The 18,562-nt window shown below is 61.2% G+C and overlaps 3 protein-coding genes across 5 annotated transcripts; all 3 read left to right on the plus strand.

The window, feature by feature from the left end:
- Nucleotides 1-245: 245 nt before the first annotated feature.
- On the plus strand, nucleotides 246-9,083 carry IST1 (IST1 factor associated with ESCRT-III). Of its 3 annotated transcripts, none has more exons than XM_086758184.1 (10): nucleotides 246-460; nucleotides 2,381-2,480; nucleotides 3,116-3,296; nucleotides 3,550-3,637; nucleotides 3,943-4,026; nucleotides 4,433-4,543; nucleotides 4,931-5,137; nucleotides 6,311-6,403; nucleotides 7,595-7,640; nucleotides 8,764-9,083. In XM_086758184.1, the coding sequence occupies exons 2-10, from the start codon at nucleotides 2,393-2,395 to the stop codon at nucleotides 8,961-8,963; spliced, it is 1,098 nt and encodes a 365-aa protein (XP_086614310.1). In that variant the 5' UTR covers nucleotides 246-460; nucleotides 2,381-2,392; the 3' UTR covers nucleotides 8,964-9,083. The 3 variants fall into 3 exon arrangements, with proteins under 3 accessions (XP_086614310.1, XP_086614309.1, XP_086614311.1); XM_086758183.1 differs by having other exon boundaries at nucleotides 247-460; nucleotides 2,332-2,480; XM_086758185.1 differs by lacking the exon at nucleotides 246-460 and adding an exon at nucleotides 767-783.
- An 805-nt stretch (nucleotides 9,084-9,888) lies between these two features.
- Nucleotides 9,889-14,153, plus strand: DHODH (dihydroorotate dehydrogenase (quinone)). The gene is made up of 8 exons (XM_086758430.1): nucleotides 9,889-10,455; nucleotides 10,876-11,075; nucleotides 11,284-11,366; nucleotides 11,903-12,090; nucleotides 12,568-12,681; nucleotides 13,006-13,159; nucleotides 13,233-13,392; nucleotides 13,539-14,153. The coding sequence occupies exons 1-8, from the start codon at nucleotides 9,889-9,891 to the stop codon at nucleotides 13,591-13,593; spliced, it is 1,521 nt and encodes a 506-aa protein (XP_086614556.1). The 3' UTR covers nucleotides 13,594-14,153.
- Nucleotides 14,154-15,745: 1,592 nt separating this feature from the next.
- LOC104480212 (haptoglobin-like) lies at nucleotides 15,746-17,746 on the plus strand. The gene is made up of 5 exons (XM_086758186.1): nucleotides 15,746-15,766; nucleotides 16,097-16,158; nucleotides 16,327-16,428; nucleotides 16,668-16,742; nucleotides 16,943-17,746. The coding sequence occupies exons 1-5, from the start codon at nucleotides 15,762-15,764 to the stop codon at nucleotides 17,704-17,706; spliced, it is 1,008 nt and encodes a 335-aa protein (XP_086614312.1). The 5' UTR covers nucleotides 15,746-15,761; the 3' UTR covers nucleotides 17,707-17,746.
- Nucleotides 17,747-18,562: the final 816 nt, after the last annotated feature.

The raw sequence follows: 18,562 nt of genomic DNA on the forward strand, positions 1-18,562 counted from the left end.
GGCGCCGCCTGGCCCTCAGAGCACCGCAGAACCCTCCGCCCGCGGCCCGGCGCGGCGCCTCCAGCCGAGCGGCTGCCGTCCCCGGTAGAGGCGGGGCTCGGGGCAGGGGCAGCGCAGGCGGAACGCTGTGCTGCCGGAACCTCCGCGCCGGGGAGCGGGGACCGGCGGGCGCCCATCGGGGTTACCAGCCACACGCTGTCACAGCAGGAATCCCTCCGCTGGGTCATTGAGTCCCCCAGTGCCGCTCTTTTCGCTTGTGCCGCTGCCGCCTCTTTCCCGGGGCGCCGCCGCGCCGGTGCGGCAGACACGTCCCGCGGACACGTCCCGCGCCGCGCCAGCTCGGTCGTGCCCGGGGTAGGGAGGGGGGAGCGCCGGCTTCGTGGATCCCTCCGCACGCGGTGAGGCGGCCCGGTGGGTCCCGCCATTTTGGGTGCCCGAAGCCTGCGCAGAGGGGCGGCCGGTGAGCGGGGCTGGCGCTGCCGGGCTCGGGGCGGTGGGGCGCGCTCGGTGGCCGAGGAGGTCCTGGTAGCGAGGGGGTTGCCGGCCCCGCCCGTACTGTGGGGAGTTCCCTCGGCGGCTCGCCGGGAGCGGCAGCGGGGAGGGCGGGCGCCCTCTCCCCCTCAGCCCCGTCGGGCCGCAGCTGGGCCGGTGGAGCTAACCCGGGGCCTCCGCGCTGCCTGCGCGCTCCTCTGGCCTGGCCCCGGCCGTCGGGCGGCTGCGGTAAAGGCTGGTTACGGCCCGTGGGAGCAGCAGCCCGTCCGCGGGAAGCGCTGGGAGGGCGAGGTGCGGGGAAGGGGGCGTTGGACCGGGCTTTCTGCAGCTGCGTGGCTGAGAGCCTCATGCGGGCGGTGGGGGCGAAAGAACTTTTTGGAATGGCAGCAGGAGGGTTGCCAAAGAATGACCGCTGAGCTGGCTGCTACTTAATGACTGTATTTTGAACTAAACTGTAAAAGGGTTTGTTGTTACTCAGAATAGTTATTTAATAGGTGTTTTTACAGAGACGCTGTAGCTCGTGCTGAGACTGTTTCTTGCAGCACTGTAAAGTTATCTTAATGTTGTAGGAGTGCATTCCAGTTACAAAAGGGCAAAACTTGCTTTTTATGGCACCAGTCTTATATCATGCATATACATTTCTGTAGCAGTGGGGTTTTTGAGCTTGGTTGGTTCTGTTCGTCATTGAAATAACTGTATTGATGTGTGACTAGATCAGCTAAATAAACTGGATGTACTCTAGTTAGTAATAAGTCTTACATAAATCACTAGTTACACACAAAATGCTGTTGCTGTCCAAAAGTCTACCCCAATGTGTCCTTCAGGTACAAGCCAAGGTCTTTCTATGTGATAGCTCTTAAGGAAGGATTTTTGATGAGCAGCTCAGCATAACAAAATGCCATAATAAAGTGTCTTGAGTTAGTTTTCTGTAGGAGTAATGAGTTGAACTGGCTCATGAGAGACTGGAGAAGTGCCAGAGCACGTGTTCAGTAAGCAGGAAGAGTGTGGGGAATATGGAATGGCAGCTTTCTGCTTCTGATTCAGCCTTAGTTTGTACAGTTCTTGGGTTAATCATACAGCTGTTTTACAACTTGTGTATTAATAGGACAGAGGTTGGCTTAGTTCTTGCAGATGACTTTCATGTTTTTTTAAAAATGTGGTTTTGTCAATGAAGTAACACAGAGGGGAGAGAGAGGATTTGACTGCGTGATAGTTGTCACAGGTGGCATCTTGAGGCATTGGTTTACCTCCCTCACCTTTCCCAGTAAGTGAATGAAAGCATGTCTTGTAGCAGCTACGCTGTCTATTCTGACATCTGAGGGTTTTTTCCACTTAGGCTTCTTAGAAATCTAGGGCTGAATGGAAACTCAAAATGCCATCTCGGGAAGCTCAGCTTACTGAACTGTGGTACAGTCCCATTTTCCTAGACTTCTGCTGGTAGATGTTTGTCTAACATTCTTAGAACTTTACTGTTCTCTGGTATTCACGTCAGTGGCTAGTGTCACCTCTCTAGAGCCAAGAGACCCAGGCCTTTAACTTCTTGGTTTAGGATGTGTTTTCTAACCCTGTTCCTATTTACGGAGTAGCCCCAGTTTTTGATCCCCTGACATCTGTTTCTGGCATTGAGATTCAGTCTGTCGGAATGAGACTGTGCAGGAGGTTTCTATTCCCTGTTGGCTTCGGTTAGGTGCAGGGTTTACAAGCAGGAAAGGAAATGATGAGTGCTGTAGGTCCAGTCAGTTGTAAATAACCAGATTCAGGAGTAGCAGTCCTATACCTGTTTGTTTGGAGAAATCTGTTTGTTTCACCCGAGTAAACCAGTGACTGGTGTCTTTCCAGGGTGACCAACAGCTCTTGGTTCCAGTGACCTTCTTCTCTTCTCCTACAGAAGGTGTTTATCATGTTGGGCTCTGGGTTCAAGGCTGAGCGCTTGCGAGTCAACCTGCGCCTTGTCATCAATCGCCTCAAACTGCTGGAGAAAAAGAAGAGTGAGTATTTGAGGGGGCAGGTGTGACCCAGGATGCTTTTGGGGCTCAGGAGACTTGAGGAGAATATTTTTCTGGAGTCAGGGTACTTTCATGGGCCAAGTATGGAGCAGACTTTTACTCTTCCTTGCTGGACCCAGGTCTTGCAGTCTGCCCCGGTGTGGGAGTACCCAGAGGAGCAGGTTGGCCACAACGTGGTCTCTATCTGCCTTTCTGGCAGGTGTCAGAATGCAATTTATGGGGTGCGTGGGGAGGTAGCTGTGGGCTGTGTATGGAGGAACACGCCATTTTGCCCCAGAGGGTCTTGCCTGGGCCTTCTGTGCCCGTAGCACAGTGGGGAGCTTCCTGGGTGCTGGGGGAGGCTCTCCCCACCTGTGCTGATTGACTCTGCAGGGAAGTTGAAGGTGTAGGAGCGTTTCTAGCAGCTAAAAGCCCACTGGCCTTTCTCCCATGAGTTAGTGTGCTGAGACCTAGACACAAGGGCTCCACAAGCCATGGCTCAGTGTCTTGCACTGCAGAGGCTTGACGAAGCAGAGAGAGAAGCTCAGGATGGCTTTGTGTGTGGTGGGGGCTGTGGGTGGGTGTGGAGGCAGCAGCCCCTGCCAGTACAGTGACTGGCCTTGGGGATATGTGCCTAGCTGAGTTGGCCCAGAAGGCGAGGAAGGAGATTGCAGATTATCTGGCAGCCGGAAAAGATGAGCGTGCCAGGATTCGTGTGGAGCACATCATCCGTGAAGATTACCTTGTGGAGGCCATGGAGATCCTGGAGCTGTACTGCGATCTGCTGCTAGCCCGCTTTGGCTTGATTCAGTCCATGAAGTAAGCTCTGGCCTGGAGGGCGTGCTGTGGGAGAGGGTCCAGGCTGCCTGGGCTCAGGGAGGGCTGCTGCTCAGAGGGGGCAGGCCTGGGATACAGATGGGCACCCGCTGGGCTTCCAGAGACCTTTTCTTCCCCAGGCGGGGAAGACTCTGGAGCCCAGTGTGGAGGATGGGGACTTTCAGGCTAAGCAGATTGAGGGCAGCAAAGGCTAGGTTCTTGATGTCGAGATAGGATTGTCTTCTGTTGTCCTTAGGGAGCTGGACTCTGGCCTGGCAGAAGCAGTATCTACGCTGATTTGGGCTGCACCACGACTCCAGTCAGAAGTGGCTGAGTTGAAGATTGTGAGTAAGGTTCTTTGAGGCGTGTTGTGTGTGCAGGGTCGAGGTGATGCTGGTGGAAGTCTTCATCTGGGACGCTGTGTCATTAAGGCAGAGGACATGTTTTTATGGGCTCTGCAGATGGAGACCCTGGTACAGGTGTCCCTGGAGCACGAGGGATGGCTAAGGCTGCCCAGCTGGAGCGCTCAGTGGCAGAAATGAGGCTTGCCAGGGGGAGGTGGGCAGCTGTAGAGGCTGTAGTAGATGTGCGGTGTGTGGTGGGGGAAAACAAGGGTGTGTGCGTTCCCAGAATTTCTCTCCTGCTGCAGGTTGCTGACCAGCTGTGTGCCAAGTACAGCAAGGAGTACGGGAAGCTGTGCCGGACCAACCAGATTGGGACAGTCAATGACAGGGTAATGAGCTGGTGGAACAGCTGCAGCCAGCTGGAGCTGGCAGAACAGACGTGCCTGCTGTGGCTTTCTGCCCCTTTTTCCTGTGGACAGTGGCTGATGCCTGTGGATCACTGCAGAGCAGGGTGGGCCGCTGTGCTGCTGGGAGCCTGCCTGCACGGGAGCATAGTGCTGAGGTCACTGGCAGGCAGGGCCCTGCTGTGCTGGCTGTGGATAGAGAGGAGCAGGGCACGTGGAGCCCAGGCCTGTGGTTGCCAGCAGCCTCCTCTGCAGCAGCCCCGTACTGGGAGGAAAGGCCGCCCCAAGGCTGCCCTGTGCTCCCCACAGCAGCTGGCCCTGGCTGGGATAGAGCTCTGCTGTGCCGCGCTGCCCCTGTCCCACTGAGTGTCTCTGCATCCTTGTGTTCCAGCTGATGCACAAGCTGAGCGTGGAGGCGCCGCCCAAGATTCTAGTGGAGAGATACCTCATCGAGATTGCCAAGAACTACAATGTGCCCTATGAGCCTGACTCGGTGGTGATGGTGAGTGAGGGATTTGCAAGGTTGGAGCTCCCTTCTGTGCTCCAGTGGCTGAAATGTCCTGTCAGTGCTGTGCAGGCTTTCAGAGCACAGGGCTGAGGTGTTGCAGCAAGTTTGGTGGTAATTGTGCTTTGGTTTCTTCTAGACAGCCATAGCAAAGCACGATCCCTGCTGCTTCCCACAGCCCTATGGCACGTGGCTGTAGTCAGTCATGCTATAGTCTGGGTCCCTTTTTCATTTTCGTTAATGTCACCGTGTAGCTGCTGTCTGTTCTGTCCTTGTTGTGTTGTCCCATCTTGTCCAGTCCCAAACGTTGCATCTAATGCTGTTCAGAGGGCTGCGATCAGAATAGAGATGTGTTGGTGAGCAGAATTCTTCCACCCTCTCCAGGCTGAAGCCCCTGCAGGTGGAGAGGCAGATCTGATTGATGTGGGATTCACAGATGATGTGAAGAAGGGCGGCCATGGAGGGGGAGGAGGTGGTGGATTTACAGCCCCGCTGGTTGGTCATGATGGACTAGTACCCATGCCAGTGATAATGCCTATGCCCATGCCAGCACCAAATCCACCCTTCTCCTATCCGCCTCCAAAGGGACCGGTAAGTGCCTTTGCTTTGAGCATTCCCTTTTTCTATGGAAGACTCCGACTGTAATGCTTAGCCTTGTGCCTGCTGATGGGGAGGTGTCTGTACCTGACGGCTTGATGTGTCAGAAGGCTGTTTGTGTTGCTTAGAGTGTGTGGGACGAAAATTGTTGGCAGTGCAGCTGAAGCTTCATGTTGCTTCTTGACTGTGGAGGTTCCTACCCCTGATCTCCAGCCAGCCCTCTTTGTCTTCAGGACACAGAGCAGTCCAGACTTAACTCCTGAGGCAGTCTTCTGGCTGTCAGGCTTTTGACCAGGGGTTGGAGCCGCACTTTGGAGTTGGTAGGCTGGCAGTGTGCCGAGAGTCAGTCAAGAAAATCAGGTGAGTTTTTGTGGAGTGGGAACAGCACAGAAAAACGCGGAAGTGCTGCGCCTTCAGACCCGCAAGGGGAGGAGACCAGGCTGATGGCTCTTGGAGATGACTTGTTGTGAAGGGAGCTGAAAAGAGCACCATTTGCTGAATTCAGTCGTTTACAGTATATCAGTGTGGACTGGAGGGTAGCAGAACAGTGGGGTGGCTTGGAGTCTTAATATGGTCCCAGCAATGCTGCAGTGTTTTGGGTTTTTTTTGTGGTTTTGGTTTTTTTTTTGTTTGGTTTTGTTGTTGTTGTTGGTTTGGTTTTTTTTGTTTGTTTGGGGTTTTTTTTTGGTGGAAAATCTGCACCAAGTATCATCAGCTGGCTGCAGGCCCAGGCATAAATGTGCTGAGGGCTTGTGCCAAGTCTAGGTGTCTGGGGCACTGTTGTGTTACAAGTGAGCCAGAGACCTTCTTCCTGTTTTGTAATACTGCACTTGGGAGAAACAGCTCAGGTGTGCCTGAGGCAGGGTATTACCCTCTTTTGTCCTGATGCTCCTAATGCCTTGAAAGATGAAGTGTTCTGTCGTGCTGGTTCTTTAGAGTAACGCACAGTCCTGTTAGCTGGGTCTGGTTGCTGCAGGTGACTACATTTGACTTCCTAGGAAAAGGTTCTCGAGTATTAAGTACGAGCTGTATAAGGTTGGGTATGTGCCTGCATTTATCTTAGACTACTGCTTTCTCTGACTCCCATAGCAGCTGCAGGTTTATTGTGTCCCATGGTCAATTTCCCAGGTGAGTAGTCTGGTGCGTGACTGTAATCTCTCTGTACAGGAGAACTTCAGTGGCCTACCAGTGGGGACCTACCAGCCTTTCAGTAACATCCATCCACCACCCGTTCCAGCAACCCCGCCAGCATACGAGTCTGTAAGTGCCTGAGCTGAATTGCCCTTATAGGCAGCAGAGAGAACCTCAGAGTGCAGTGGTAGCCACAGAAAAGGCAAATGTTTATTAAGCACATTGCTGTTGACCTTTGGAGCTTTTGGGGTGGTGCTTGGCATTGCTTGTGGGTGTGGTGAATCACTGAGTGCATGAGATGGGAGAAGGACTTGTGAGAAGTTCCTCAATCAGTTGTGTGTTTTGGCTGCAAAGGAACGCCAAGATCTGTGTTACTGCATTGAGAAAGTGGTGATAAACAGTTGAGTCCACAAATTCTGGTGTTTTTTTTCAATGTGAAGGCTTTATCACCTTCAGTCTGGTTAATTATGGCTTTTGAACTAATTCATAGTTAGCCTGGATGAAGATTTTGGCTGACCAGATGATGTATGTTTAAACACTCTTCCTTTTCCAGACTCTTCTCAGTCCTTGGGGACAACAGAGGAGAGGCTGGAGTCTTCTCTTTCTATGTTTGTCTGTGTTTTTGGTGCTGCAGTTCATGATCATGCCTCTCATTTTGCTTTCAGTGACGTGCTGCTTGTTTTTGCAGTATCCTGAGTAGGGACGAGCATAGCCAAGCGCCTGTGTGCGCAAACACCTTGTACTAGCTGCGCAGCAGCCTTTGAGCTCAGGAAGCGCAGGCAGAGGTGCGGTGGTTGTTAGCTGGTAGAGGTAGACGGCACTGACTGCAGCCCACAGGGAATAAGGAGTTCTGCCAGCACCACTGGCCGTGCCATGCGCCGTTGTCCCAGCTGGACCGAGACCTGAGATGGGGCCGTGTTGTACCTTGCTACTGGTTATGAGGACCCATATTGTTCACGAAGGAAAGGAAGCAGTAGCTGTGACTATGTGGATGAAGAGGGCAGTCTTTTCCCGCTTACACCCCTGATAAATGTTTTGGACCTGCTAGTGGATATGCTCTGTTTATCCAGTTCCAGAACATGAAGCTGCTTTGATTGACAGGGAGAGGAAAGTTGAAGTGCTGCCTCCTGTTCTTGGGAAGAGAGGCAGATTCTTCCAAGCCTGCTGGAAGCCAGGGTTGCCTGCCTTCTTGGGGAGGCGGGGTATGCGTGTCTCTGTGTGGGGGTGGTGCGGCTGCTGTTCCCCAGGAGCAGTGCCTGCGCACCTGTGTGATTCTGTGCCTGCTAGCAGAGAGCTGTAGTAACTGAAAGTCTTTTCCAGATCGATGAGCTTAATGCTGACAAGGACGCTTCTGCGCCGGTGGCTGGTGAGTATGTCAAGAGATACAGGAAACCTGGGGTGGTTAGGGGCTGTAGTTAGCTTGGGATCCTCATGTCCCTGGGAGGGAGCTTTCCATGTAGGGAACAGCGTGTAGAACTCGACACACCTTGAGAGCAAGAGAGTTTGGAGAGGACTCTGACAGAAATGAAGAGCATCCTCTCAAGGGAGGATCCAAACTGCCGCTGGGAAATGCAAGAACTAGGGTTTGACTTCAGAGTCAGTACTGGGTCTCCAGTTTAAGCTGTCTCATCAGACCCAGTGTAGGGCGTTGCAGGATAAAATGAGAAAGCAACAGCTCTAGGTGATAATGGATTTTTACACAATGTAAATAATGTTGTTCTGCAGCAACAGAATGAGAGAAGTAAGCACTAAGAGGGGAGACATGTTTGTCTTAATGTCAGTGCTGAGGCTGCATACAACACAGCAGGACTCGTACTCCTAAGGTCCACCTGCCTCAAGGCTTACGAGGTGCTTCATCATCATAACTGGTTCATAACAAAATTCTCCTGCCCTGTACTGCATGATCCTGCTCTGTGTGTTTTGAAAGCACTTATCTCTAGCGCTTGATATGGGCAGAGAGGTGTTTTTGGAATAAGTAGCCCCTTGCCAACTCCAGCGAGGATTGTGAACGATATGATAGAGTCCTCTGCGGAGTGTTGGTGATGCGTGCTGAAGAAGATAGGCCTATGGGGGCACTGGATCTGGCTTTCTGGCCGTTTTGACAGCTGGGTGACAGCACGTGATACACGCGTGTGTGTTCAGGAGGTGCTGGAATGGAGAGAACCAGGACTTTGAATCCTCATGATGCAGTCCAGCCAGTATGGGCATGTGGGAGCTTCAGCCCCCCCGCAGCAGGCTACGGGCCGTGGAAGGGGATCTCCTGCTGTCTGGTGCAGCCGTAGGATAGTGTCACCAGTTGGGATCTGCCATGGCTGCAGCCCCTCGTGGCCATACAGTCCCCGTTGAGTCTGCACGCAGTTGGAGGCGTGTGGCCGCTGGTCGTGGTCAGAAAAATACATTGGTACTGGCTTTTTGGTAGAGCGACCTCTGTTCTGTGTGGCTCTGCTTGGCCTGGTGAGGTGAGATGTTGTGTCTCTTACTCCAAATAGGGCCCGGGCCCAAGTCAGAAGCTTCTCCTAAACCAAAAGTTGCAGCTCCTAATACCTTTGATAACTTTGTGCTGCCTGAATTACCATCCGTGCCAGATACGCTGCCAACAGCGTCTGCCGGCGCCAACTCTTCTGCCTCTGAAGACATTGACTTTGATGATCTTTCTCGGAGATTTGAGGAGCTGAAGAAGAAAACCTAAGACTGCCTGGGCTGTAACTCCAGTGTGAGGGGCAGGAGCTGTGACAGCTTCTTCTCTCTGAAACAGATTCCCCTTGAAATTGGTTTCCTCTATTAACCTCGAATGCGCTCTTCTTCTTGAGCTCTCTTCCTGCTGTACTCAAACCAAATGCTGCCGCGTTCCCGGTCCTTGTGCTCCAGGTGAACTGTGGAGAATCCTGTGAGACTGTCGGTGCAGGTCGGTACGCGGGAGAGCTGTGCCGAGGCAGGGAGCGCGGTCCTGAGGAGCGGCAGTGCCCTTGAGGCTGCGCTGCACGCCCGCACTTCTGCCGTCTCCCTGGCTGCAGCGCTGTCCGTTGCGGTTTGCCCGGGAAGCTGGCGTCGTCTCTTGCTCCCACCGGACTCCCGGGGAGCCCTCGGTGGCCTTCGCTGCGTCCTCGGCGGGGTCTGCTCCCTCTTCGCAGGAGCGCAGCACGCGGGTGGGCCTGTACGGAGAGCGGAGGTCGAGGGAAGGGGGCGGGAACCGTGCCCCCCGACCAGGGGACGGCTGAGGGCTGGCCGCGGCGCCGGCGGGAGGGGCTGCTGAGCGCTGCCCGCTGTCGCGCACCGGGTCGGGACGCTTTCACGCTGCTTTTCCGGGGTTTGTGGTTGATTTGTATCTCGCGGGTTGGATCCTAATAAAGCCGAGGCTGGTGAGAGCAGCGGTGTCCGCCTGGGCCGCGGGATGCGGTCACGGGCCGCTGCGGGGCTGCGGTCCCCCCCCTGCCGCGGGTGCATGCGGGCGGGCGCCGGGCCCCGCCCCCGCCGGACCGCCCCCTGCCGTTGGTAGGGCGATCCGGCTGCCCGCCCCGAGTCCTGCTGCGCTTCTACTGGCCGGGAGGGCCCGGCCTCCGCCAATCGCCGGGTCGAGATGCCGGAAGTGCTCCTCCACGTGTCGGCCCGAGCAGATGGCGGCGCCGCTGCGCGTGAGCGGCCCGGGGGCGGAGGGGCGGCGGAGGTCCCGGGGCCTGCTGGCGGGAGCCGGGGCGGGGTGGGGGGCCGGGGCCTGCTGGCGGGAGCCGGGGCGGGGTGGGGGGCCGGGGCCTGCTGGCGGGAGCCGGGGCGGGGTGGGGGGCCGGGGCCTGCTGGCGGGAGCCGGGGCGGGGTGGGGGGCCGGGGCCTGCTGGCGGGAGCCGGGGCGGGGGGCCGGGGCGGAGCGGGGCGCGGTGAGGTGGCGGTACAGGGTGCGGGCGGGGCGGGGTGGGGTGCCGGAATGGGGTGCGGGCGAGGCGCGGTGCGGTGCCGGTACCGCTGCTGACCACGACCTGGCGCAGGGGCGGCTGCGGGCGCTGGCCGCGGCGCTGGGAGGCTGCGGGCTGCTGCTGGGCTCGGCGCTGGCGGCGGGCGACGAGCGGCTCTGCGCGGCGGTGATGCCCGCGCTCCGCGCCCTCCCCCCGGAGGCCGCCCACGGGCTGGCCCTGCGCGCCGCCGCCTTCGGGCTGCTGCCGCCCGCCCGTCCCGACGGCCCCGCGCTGGTGCGGCTCCGCGGAGGGGGCGGCCGGGGGGGTTTTCAGGGGCCTCGGGGCGGGGGGCAGTGGCCGGGGGGGTTCAGGGGCCTGGCAGGGCCCGTGGGGGTGGCGGGGTCCCGGGGGGTTGGCAGGGGGATGGCAGGGTGGCCAGGGGGCGAGGGGATGGATGGCGGGGGGGCCGGGGGCCACGGGATGGGTGGCAGGGGGCGAGGAGGCCCGAGGGAGGGGATGGCAGGGTGGCCAGGGGAGGTGGCGGGCGGAGGGGGTGTTGGGGGAATGGCAGGGCAGTGGAAGGGAGGGGAGGGGGTCACGGGTGGGGCCACTCCTGCGGGGCTGGAGCGAGGCCCTGGCTGTGGCTGGTGGTGTCGGTGGGCTCTGGCCCTCCGGGCTCCCGGCTGCCCGTGTGACCCAGCCCCTGCCCCGCAGGAGGTGCGAGTCCTCGGGCAGCGGTTCCGCAACCCGGTGGGCCTGGCGGCTGGCTTCGACAAGCACGGCGAGGCTGTGGACGGGCTGTACGAGATGGGGTTTGGCTTTGTGGAAGTGGGGACAGTCACACCCGAGCCCCAGGAGGGGAACCCCAGACCCAGGGTCTTCCGGCTGGCGGAGGACGAGGCGGTCATTAACAGGTGGGGTCTGAGGGCCGCTGCTCTGCGGCATGCCACAGACTGCCTGCCCGGAGGGAGGGCGTTTATTTGGGCTCTGCTGCAGTGACTCCTGGGTTGGATGTGCTGAGCAGAGCTGCAGAGACAGTATGGCTGTCTGTTGTTTCTCCTGTGTCCCGCTCAGGGCGTGCGGACAGCAGCCCAGCCCTGAACCTCGTCTGTTTTGGTGCAGGTATGGATTTAACAGCCACGGCCACGTTGCGGTGGAGCGCAGGCTGCGGGCCCGCCAGGAAAAGCAGCTCAGGTTCACTGGTGGTGAGACAAGCTTATAAATAAGCTCCTGGGGTCTGCAGGGTGGGTTTGGGGGTCTCCCAGGTAGCTGTAGGCCAGGAAGGGTGTGTAACACCAGTGTCCAGGCACGGGAAGGCCCTGGCCAGAGCGAGGTGCTTTTCGAGAGCAGGAACCCTCTTGGGGCTGTCGCCTCTTCCCTTTGGGACTATGAGCAGGTGCGTTTTTCCTGCCATTTTCTCTGTGATACAGGCTTGCTGCTTTGGGCAGGACGTGTCTGCTGAGGCTGCCCAAAGCCGATAGGGCCCCAGCTGGGCGGTTTCCGAGCGCAGCCTCTGCTGGATGGCCAGGCTGGAGGCTGCGGTGCAGGGCGGTGCTCACCGGGGCAGCTGTGGTGACGCTCCTGTGGCTGCAGGACGGTCCCAGGCCCACCCCAGTGAAACACGTGGGCTGCATATCCCCACCTTGGTTTTAGCTGGTCCTGGGGCCTCCCTTGTCGGGCTCTCTGGCCCCTTGGGTGGTGGCTGGTCCTGCTGCCTGGTCCAGCTGTGTCTGTGTTCCAGCGGGGATGCCCCTTGGAGTCAACCTGGGCAAGAACAAGAGCTCTACTGATGCCGCAGCTGACTACGTGGCTGGGGTGCGGACACTGGGCCCTTTGGCAGACTACTTGGTTGTGAACGTGTCCAGCCCAAACACCCCAGGGCTGCGAGACCTGCAGGGCAAGGCTGAGCTGCGGGATCTGCTGACCAAGGTGGGTGACCCTGACAGCCAGCCCGGACCACAGCTGCAGCACTGGAGGCATCCCATTCCCTGGCAGCACCTGCTCCGCTCTAGCCAGCGGGTTTGCCCTGGCACAAGGAGGAGCGTGGCGGCTCCCTGGAGGGGTGGGCCGGGCCACTGAGATGTCCCTGGACCAGCTGCCAGCGCGGGGTTCACCGGGGCACTGCATTCAGGCCTGTGAGCAGTGAGGCACTTCCCTCCGCTCTGCCCCTGCAAGGGTCAGCGAGCCGCCTGCCCCACGGCGCCGGGAGCTGCCGCAGCCCTGTGCGGGTTGTGTGCTCTGGGCCCTGTGCCGTAGGGTGCCCATCCCATCGGCAGTGCTGTGTAAGGAGAGCAGGGCCTGTCCCTGTGCTGCCTGTGGCAGGGGGTGCACGCAACTCCCCGGTCCGGGGCAGGAGGTGTTCTCGCACCACACACTGCTCTATGCCCCCGTGCATCCCCCCGGCAGGTGCTGGCAGAGAGGGACGTGCTGCCCTGTGAGCACAAACCAGCCGTGCTGGTGAAGATTGCCCCTGATCTCACCGCGCAGGACAAGCAGGACATCGCTAGTGTCGTCTGTGAGGTGAGGAAGTGCGAAGGGGAGGCTGGTGAGGAGCTGGGCTGGCGTGGCTCCTGCCTCAGGTCGCACGGCACAGGGGCAGGACTGGGCTGCTCCTGGGCAGTCACCTCTCTGAGGGACGGGTGGACCTGCTCTGGCTGCCGTAGGGGCGGTGTCCTGGGTAGCTCTGAGTCTATGGGGCCCTGGACTTTGGGGATGGTCCAGGCAGTGAGGGGCAGCTGCTTTGTCCCCAGGCATGTTGCTGTGGCGGGTCCTGGCCTAGCAGCCTGGGGATAAGAGTGGGGGCTGCTCGTGGCAGCTGTGTTCTCACGCTGCTGCCCCCCTCAGCTAGGTGTGGACGGGCTGATTGTCAGCAACACTACCGTGAGCCGCCCCAGCAGCCTCCGGAGCAGGCAGCGCACGGAGCCCGGGGGCCTCAGCGGGAAGCCGCTGCGGGAGCTCTCCACGCAGACCATCAGGGAGATGTACTCCCTCACGCGAGGTAGGGGCAGAGCCGGCCCTGGGGGCGCGTGCTGGCACCGCCGGTGCCGTCCTGACCCTGCGCCTGCCCGCAGGCCGGGTGCCCATTGTCGGGGTCGGGGGGGTGAGCAGTGGGCACGATGCCCTGGAGAAGATCCGTGCTGGAGCCTCACTTGTGCAGATGTACACGGCGCTTGTGTACCACGGGCCGCCGGTGGTGGGGGCAGTGAAGCGGGAACTGGAGGAGCTGCTGAGGTGAGTGAGGGGCCAGGCATCTGCCCAGGGAGCCCCAGGGCTCCGAGTGGCTCTGGGCAGCCACGTGCTGGTGCGTGAGCAGTGGTACCGTGGGGCCGAGCCACAGTGCCAGGCTGGCCCAGCTGCCACACGCTGTCCCTGCTTAGGGAGCAGGGGTTCAAGAACGTCATGGAGGCAGTTGGAGCAGATCACCGGTGCTGACATGCCACAGAACCAAGGTCCAGCCGGGAGGAGCCGTGGCCAAGCAGGGACAGGTCTGACGCTTCCAGCGCTGGGCAGGAGCTGGGACGGAGCTGAGGTCCTGGTCCTAGCCCCTGAGAAGGGTCAGAGACAGGGGAAGCGGGGGCTGCATTGGTGGGGAGCAGGGGAGGGGGCCTCCGCATGTTGCTGCTGTCCGGGGCCGTATTTTTGCTTTTCCTGTTCGTTGGGCTCCCCAGCAGAAACCAGTGCTGGGTGAGGCTCTGCTGGGTGGTGAGGGGCCAGCCCTGTGCCCCAGCTCCCGCTGCAGCACTGCCCTGTGGAGGACACCCCTTCCCTGGTGTCACTGCCCAGAGCCGTGGGCCAGGCAGGGCGCTGCGTGTCCTGTCTGCCAGGGACCCCACAGCCTGTGCTGCCTGCTCTGCCTGCCGCCTGGTCCTCCCGCGCCGCAGCCTCTGTGGAAGGGTCTGCCCTGCCCTCCTCCCCTCTCTGCACGTGGTCCAGTGACAAACCTGCCGGCCCTGGCTCCTACCTGAGTGTCAATAAATGTTTGTCTCACCTGGTCCGGTGTGCTGCTCTGGGGATGCCCCTTGGGTCAGAGGGACGCAGCCTGGCTCTCCTCAGCCAAGCGGGATCAGCTCGCTTTATGCTTTCCTGGTCAGTGCATCTTTTCCCGGCGGTAGAAGCTGCAGGGTAGCCGGGCTCTGGGATGGATCCGCGCAGAGCTCGCTGGGGCTGCCCTTGCAGAGACCTCTGCCTGAGGCTGGGCCCTTGGGAGGTGCTGGGCACCGCTTCTGTGCTTTGCTGCCGGTACATAGATGTTTGGAGATAGCTGCGGTTACGCCCTCTCACTTGTTACGGAAAGGCCCTGTTCGTTCCGACTTCTGGAAGCTGTTGGTTTTGGTTTTGAGGCCTCCGGTGTTGACTTTACCCTGGACTCCCTGCGGTCATCTCAGGCCTTTCTTGAGCAACAGGGCTTGACCTGGACACAGCGTTCCCTCGGCAGCCTCTCGCAATCCACCCTGCGGAGCAGGATTGCATCGCAGCACTGCACCAGACCCGTTTACGGGAGGAACAGGACTGCCAGCCCCACTCACTGAAGGACTGGAGCCTCCATGGGCAGGAGGGGCACTGGCAAGACCCCCACCCAGCCTTCCGGGCTTCGCCGGCGCAGGACTGGGGCTGGCCCACATGCTCCAGACGGTTCTGGGATGCACACAATGCAACACTGGCACCCTGGGGGAGGTAAGGGGGTGGGTGCCTGTCCCCTTCCCTCCGCGCTACCCCTTGGTTGTGCTGCTGGGAGCAGACTCCGCTCCTTGAAGCGGGTTGGTGCGCTCTGGACAGCTTTGCTGACTGCATCCAGCTGGGTGCTGGCCAGTGATTGCTGCTACGCGTTCCCGTAAGGCTGGGCTGGGCCCTCGCCTCTGCTGGCAAACAACCTGCACCCGAGGGGCCAGAGGCTGCCAGGACGTGGGGCTGGAACCTGCTCGGTGGGAAGGGGTGGGTACTTGCAGGAGGAGGTCAGCTTGGCCGCGGTGCCTTGGCCCTGCAGCGAGCTGGCACAGGACACACGGCACCGCTCGCTCGGCCAGCTCGGCTGGCGCTGCCCAGGGCACTGGTGGCGCCCAACCCCTCTGCGCCCCAGCTTTGCAGAGCGGCTGGCCAGATGCACCCTGGCTGCGGGCAGAGCCAGGCGCGGGACGGGGTGGCACCGCGCCCCGGCTTCACCTGCCAGCAGCGGGGCGGCTGCCGGCTGCCCTGCAGGGACAGCTCTTGGTGGTGGGACAGGGCGGTTTTGCAGGGGGCAGCGGCTGGCTCTGCTTTCTGTGAACCTCAGCTGGTGCCGTAACACCAGGACACCAGCATCTGCAGCCAGATCCCTTCCCACGTATTTGTAGCTGCAAAATCCCGGAAACCCTTGGCGTGCTGGCTGCCCACGGGAGCTTGGCAGCTGTCCCGGAGCCTCTGCCAGGCTGGCTGTGAGCCGGGTGGGGCTGCCTGTGCTGCTCCTGCTGGGAAAGGCGCTGGCTGCACAGCCGGGGTCAGGAGGTCTGGAGCACAGGGGCTGCGCCAGGGCCAGGGAGGTGGCGATAAAAGGGATGGGGAGGGAGCCCTCAACAGCATCCGCTGGCTGGAGGAGGCTGCCGTGAGCAGAGGGAGCTACAAGCATGGGGTGAGCAACGTTGGTGTGTCCCTGCGCGTGAGTGGTGCTGTGTCTGTCCTGCCTGCCTGGCTGGGGACCCGGCGCTGCTGCGGGCTGTGGCAGGACCCATGTTGGGCCTGGAAGTGCTCCGGGTCCCCGCGCTGCAGCCTCTCCCCCGCGGCAGCAGGGTCCCGGTCTGGCCCAGGTGACCTCTCCAGGCTGTGTCCAACAGGCAGCACGCGGGGCGTGGGTCGACCCTCTGCCCCCCAGGACAGAGCACGAGCCTGGTTCTGGTGGGGCCCACGGAGCAGGAGCAGGGGGGCAGGAGCCCTCTGCTGAGCGTGCCCCCTCTCCCTGCAGACCTGCAGTGCTGCTGGTTGCTGGCCTGGCCTGGACTGCGCTGGAGGCTGCGACTGCCAGCGGTACCTTCCAGAGCGAGGGTGGGAGCACTGGGGCTCGGACCAAGCCGGGGCAGCCTGGCAGGGACAAGTGTGGGGTGGGGAACAGAGGGCTGGGGAGGGACCCGCCGGAGGTGGGGGTGACGTCCTGGGCTGCGTCCTCTGGGCCAGCTGAGCATCCTCTGCCTGCAGAGTGGAGCTGCGCAAAGCCGGTGGAGATTGAACATGGCTACGTGGAGCACCTGATCAAGTACCGCTGCGACCCGCACTACCAGCTTCGCAGCTCTGGTGATGGTGAGGCACGCGGTGTGGGCACCTGGGGACGGGGCTTGTCCCTGGCTCCAGAGATGCGAGGGGCTGCCCCAGTACTGGATGATGCAGCCCACTCCCCCCGCCCCTTCCTCGGGGCCGTGAGTAGCTGCCCTGCACACCCAAGCCCTGCGGAGGTCCGAGTGCCTCTGCACCTCCCTGGCTGCGGGGCCCGTCTCCTCCCCTTGCAGGGCAGGGGTGCTGACTCTGCTCTCCCTTCAAAGGCATGTACAAGTGCGATGAGGACCACGCATGGGTGAGCCCTGAGGCCGGCAAGGAGATGCCTGTCTGTGAGCCAGGTGAGAGCACAGCAGCGGAGGCTGTCAGCGGCAGGGGAGGTGGGGGGCTGCGGGCGGTCTGTCTGGGCAGCCAAAGGGTGGCAGGGGTGGCTCACAGCCCCCATCTTCAGTGCTGGACTCTGGGGCTGCTGTGGGCTGGGAGGCATCCGGCGCCCGCTGGCCTCAGAAGGCTCACCAGGGCCCCGCTTTGCCCCGTGCAGTGTGTGGGAAGCCGAAGAACCCCCCCAGGCAGATGCAGCGCATCATCGGGGGCTTGCTGGCTAGGAAGGGCAGCTTCCCTTGGCAGGGCCGGCTGGTGACCCGCCACAACCTCACCGTGGGGGCCACGCTCATTGGTGACCAGTGGCTGCTGACCACGGGCAGGAACGTCTACCTGAACCACAGTGAGAACACCAAGCCGGAGGAGATCGCCCCCACGCTGCAGCTCTTCCTGGGCAGCCAGAAGCAGCCTGCCCTGGGCATTGAGCGCGTGGTGCTGCACCCCGGCTACCCCGAGGCTGTGGATCTGGCCCTGCTGAAGCTCAAGCAGAAGGTGCTCCTCGGAGAGGAGGTGATGCCCATCTGCCTGCCCCAGAAGGACTACGTGCGCCCGGGGCGGGTGGGTTACGTCTCAGGCTGGGGCCTTGGCGCCACCCTTGCCTCTCCCAGCATGCTGAAGTACGTGATGCTGCCGGTGGCAGAGGGTGAGAGGTGCCGGCAGTACTACGAGGCGCGGAACGGGTCCTACGGGATCCAGCCAACCCTCAGCAATGACACCTTCTGCGTGGGCATGAGCGAGCTGCGGGAGGACACGTGCTATGGGGATGCCGGTGGCGCCTTTGCTGTGCAGGACCCCGACGACGACACCTGGTACGCGGCCGGCATCCTCAGCTACGACAAGACCTGTGCAGCCGCCAAGTACAGCGTGTACGTGGGCGTGCGGCGTGTTCTGGCCTGGGTCAAGGAGATGGTGGCGGCCGGCTGAGGCCAGGCCGTGCAGAATAAAACTGCCACCCCCGGCTGCAGGCTGTGTCTGTGTGCGTGGCGCTGCCGGGGCTTGCACACGCGTGTCCGTGTGGGGGGCGAGCGCCTGCCCCTCGGCGTGACGCCGGTGGGGTCCCTGCGGGGCTGCCCCTGGGGAGGGGGCTGGAGGGCCTTGTGTGCGGGGCCTGTTGGTGGCTCTGGGGGGCTCCCCCCCCATGTGTGTGCGGGGGTGCCTGTGGGGTTCTCCCCCCCCCGTGTGTGTGCGGGGGTACCTGTGGGGTTCTCCCCCCCCCGTGTGTGTGCGGGGGTGCCTGTGGGGTTCTCCCCCCCCCCCGTGTGTGTGCGGGGGTACCTGTGGGGTTCTCCCCCCCCCCGTGTGTGTGCGGGGGTACCTGTGGGGTTCTCCCCCCCCCGTGTGTGTGCGGGGGTGCCTGTGGGGTTCTCCCCCCCCCCCGTGTGTGTGCGGGGGTACCTGTGGGGTTCTCCCCCCCCCCCGTGTGTGTGCGGGGGTGCCTGTGGGGTTCTCCCCCCCCCCGTGTGTGTGCGGGGGTACCTGTGGGGTTCTCCCCCCCCCGTGTGTGTGCGGGGGTGCCTGTGGGGTTCTCCCCCCCCCCCGTGTGTGTGCGGGGGTACCTGTGGGGTTCTCCCCCCCCCCCGTGTGTGTGCGGGGGTGCCTGTGGGGTCCCCCCGCCGCGCGCGCTCCCCGCCCCGCCCTCCCCCACGCGCTCTCTTCCGGCCGCGCCCTCCGCGGCCGGAACGCCTCCCTCTACCACGTGACCCCACTTCTGTTCCCACGCCGGAAGTCCGCCGAATCGCGCGTCTTGTCTAGCAGTGCTTGGACTCTATGGTGCTCGCCG

Source organism: Chlamydotis macqueenii, chromosome 13, assembly GCF_036417535.1.
Source record: "Chlamydotis macqueenii isolate bChlMac1 chromosome 13, bChlMac1.mat, whole genome shotgun sequence".
In the NCBI taxonomy this organism is placed as follows: domain Eukaryota; kingdom Metazoa; phylum Chordata; class Aves; order Otidiformes; family Otididae; genus Chlamydotis; species Chlamydotis macqueenii.

What these genes read in the sequence shown, in the direction of transcription:
- IST1 (XM_086758184.1), top strand. Translation starts at nt 2,393, where the DNA reads ATGTTGGGCTCTGGGTTCAAGGCTGAGCGCTTGCGAGTCAACCTGCGC. An exon ending in GGCTTGATTCAGTCCATGAA is followed by an intron (nt 3,297 to 3,549) that starts GTAAGCTCTGGC and finishes TGTTGTCCTTAG; the next exon opens with GGAGCTGGACTCTGGCCTGG. An exon ending in AAGTGGCTGAGTTGAAGATT is followed by an intron (nt 3,638 to 3,942) that starts GTGAGTAAGGTT and finishes CTCCTGCTGCAG; the next exon opens with GTTGCTGACCAGCTGTGTGC.
- DHODH (XM_086758430.1), top strand. Translation starts at nt 9,889, where the DNA reads ATGGCGGCGCCGCTGCGCGTGAGCGGCCCGGGGGCGGAGGGGCGGCGG. An exon ending in TCGCTAGTGTCGTCTGTGAG is followed by an intron (nt 12,682 to 13,005) that starts GTGAGGAAGTGC and finishes TGCCCCCCTCAG; the next exon opens with CTAGGTGTGGACGGGCTGAT. An exon ending in GAACTGGAGGAGCTGCTGAG is followed by an intron (nt 13,393 to 13,538) that starts GTGAGTGAGGGG and finishes GTCCCTGCTTAG; the next exon opens with GGAGCAGGGGTTCAAGAACG.
- LOC104480212 (XM_086758186.1), top strand. An exon ending in GCTTCGCAGCTCTGGTGATG is followed by an intron (nt 16,429 to 16,667) that starts GTGAGGCACGCG and finishes CTCCCTTCAAAG; the next exon opens with GCATGTACAAGTGCGATGAG. An exon ending in GATGCCTGTCTGTGAGCCAG is followed by an intron (nt 16,743 to 16,942) that starts GTGAGAGCACAG and finishes TGCCCCGTGCAG; the next exon opens with TGTGTGGGAAGCCGAAGAAC.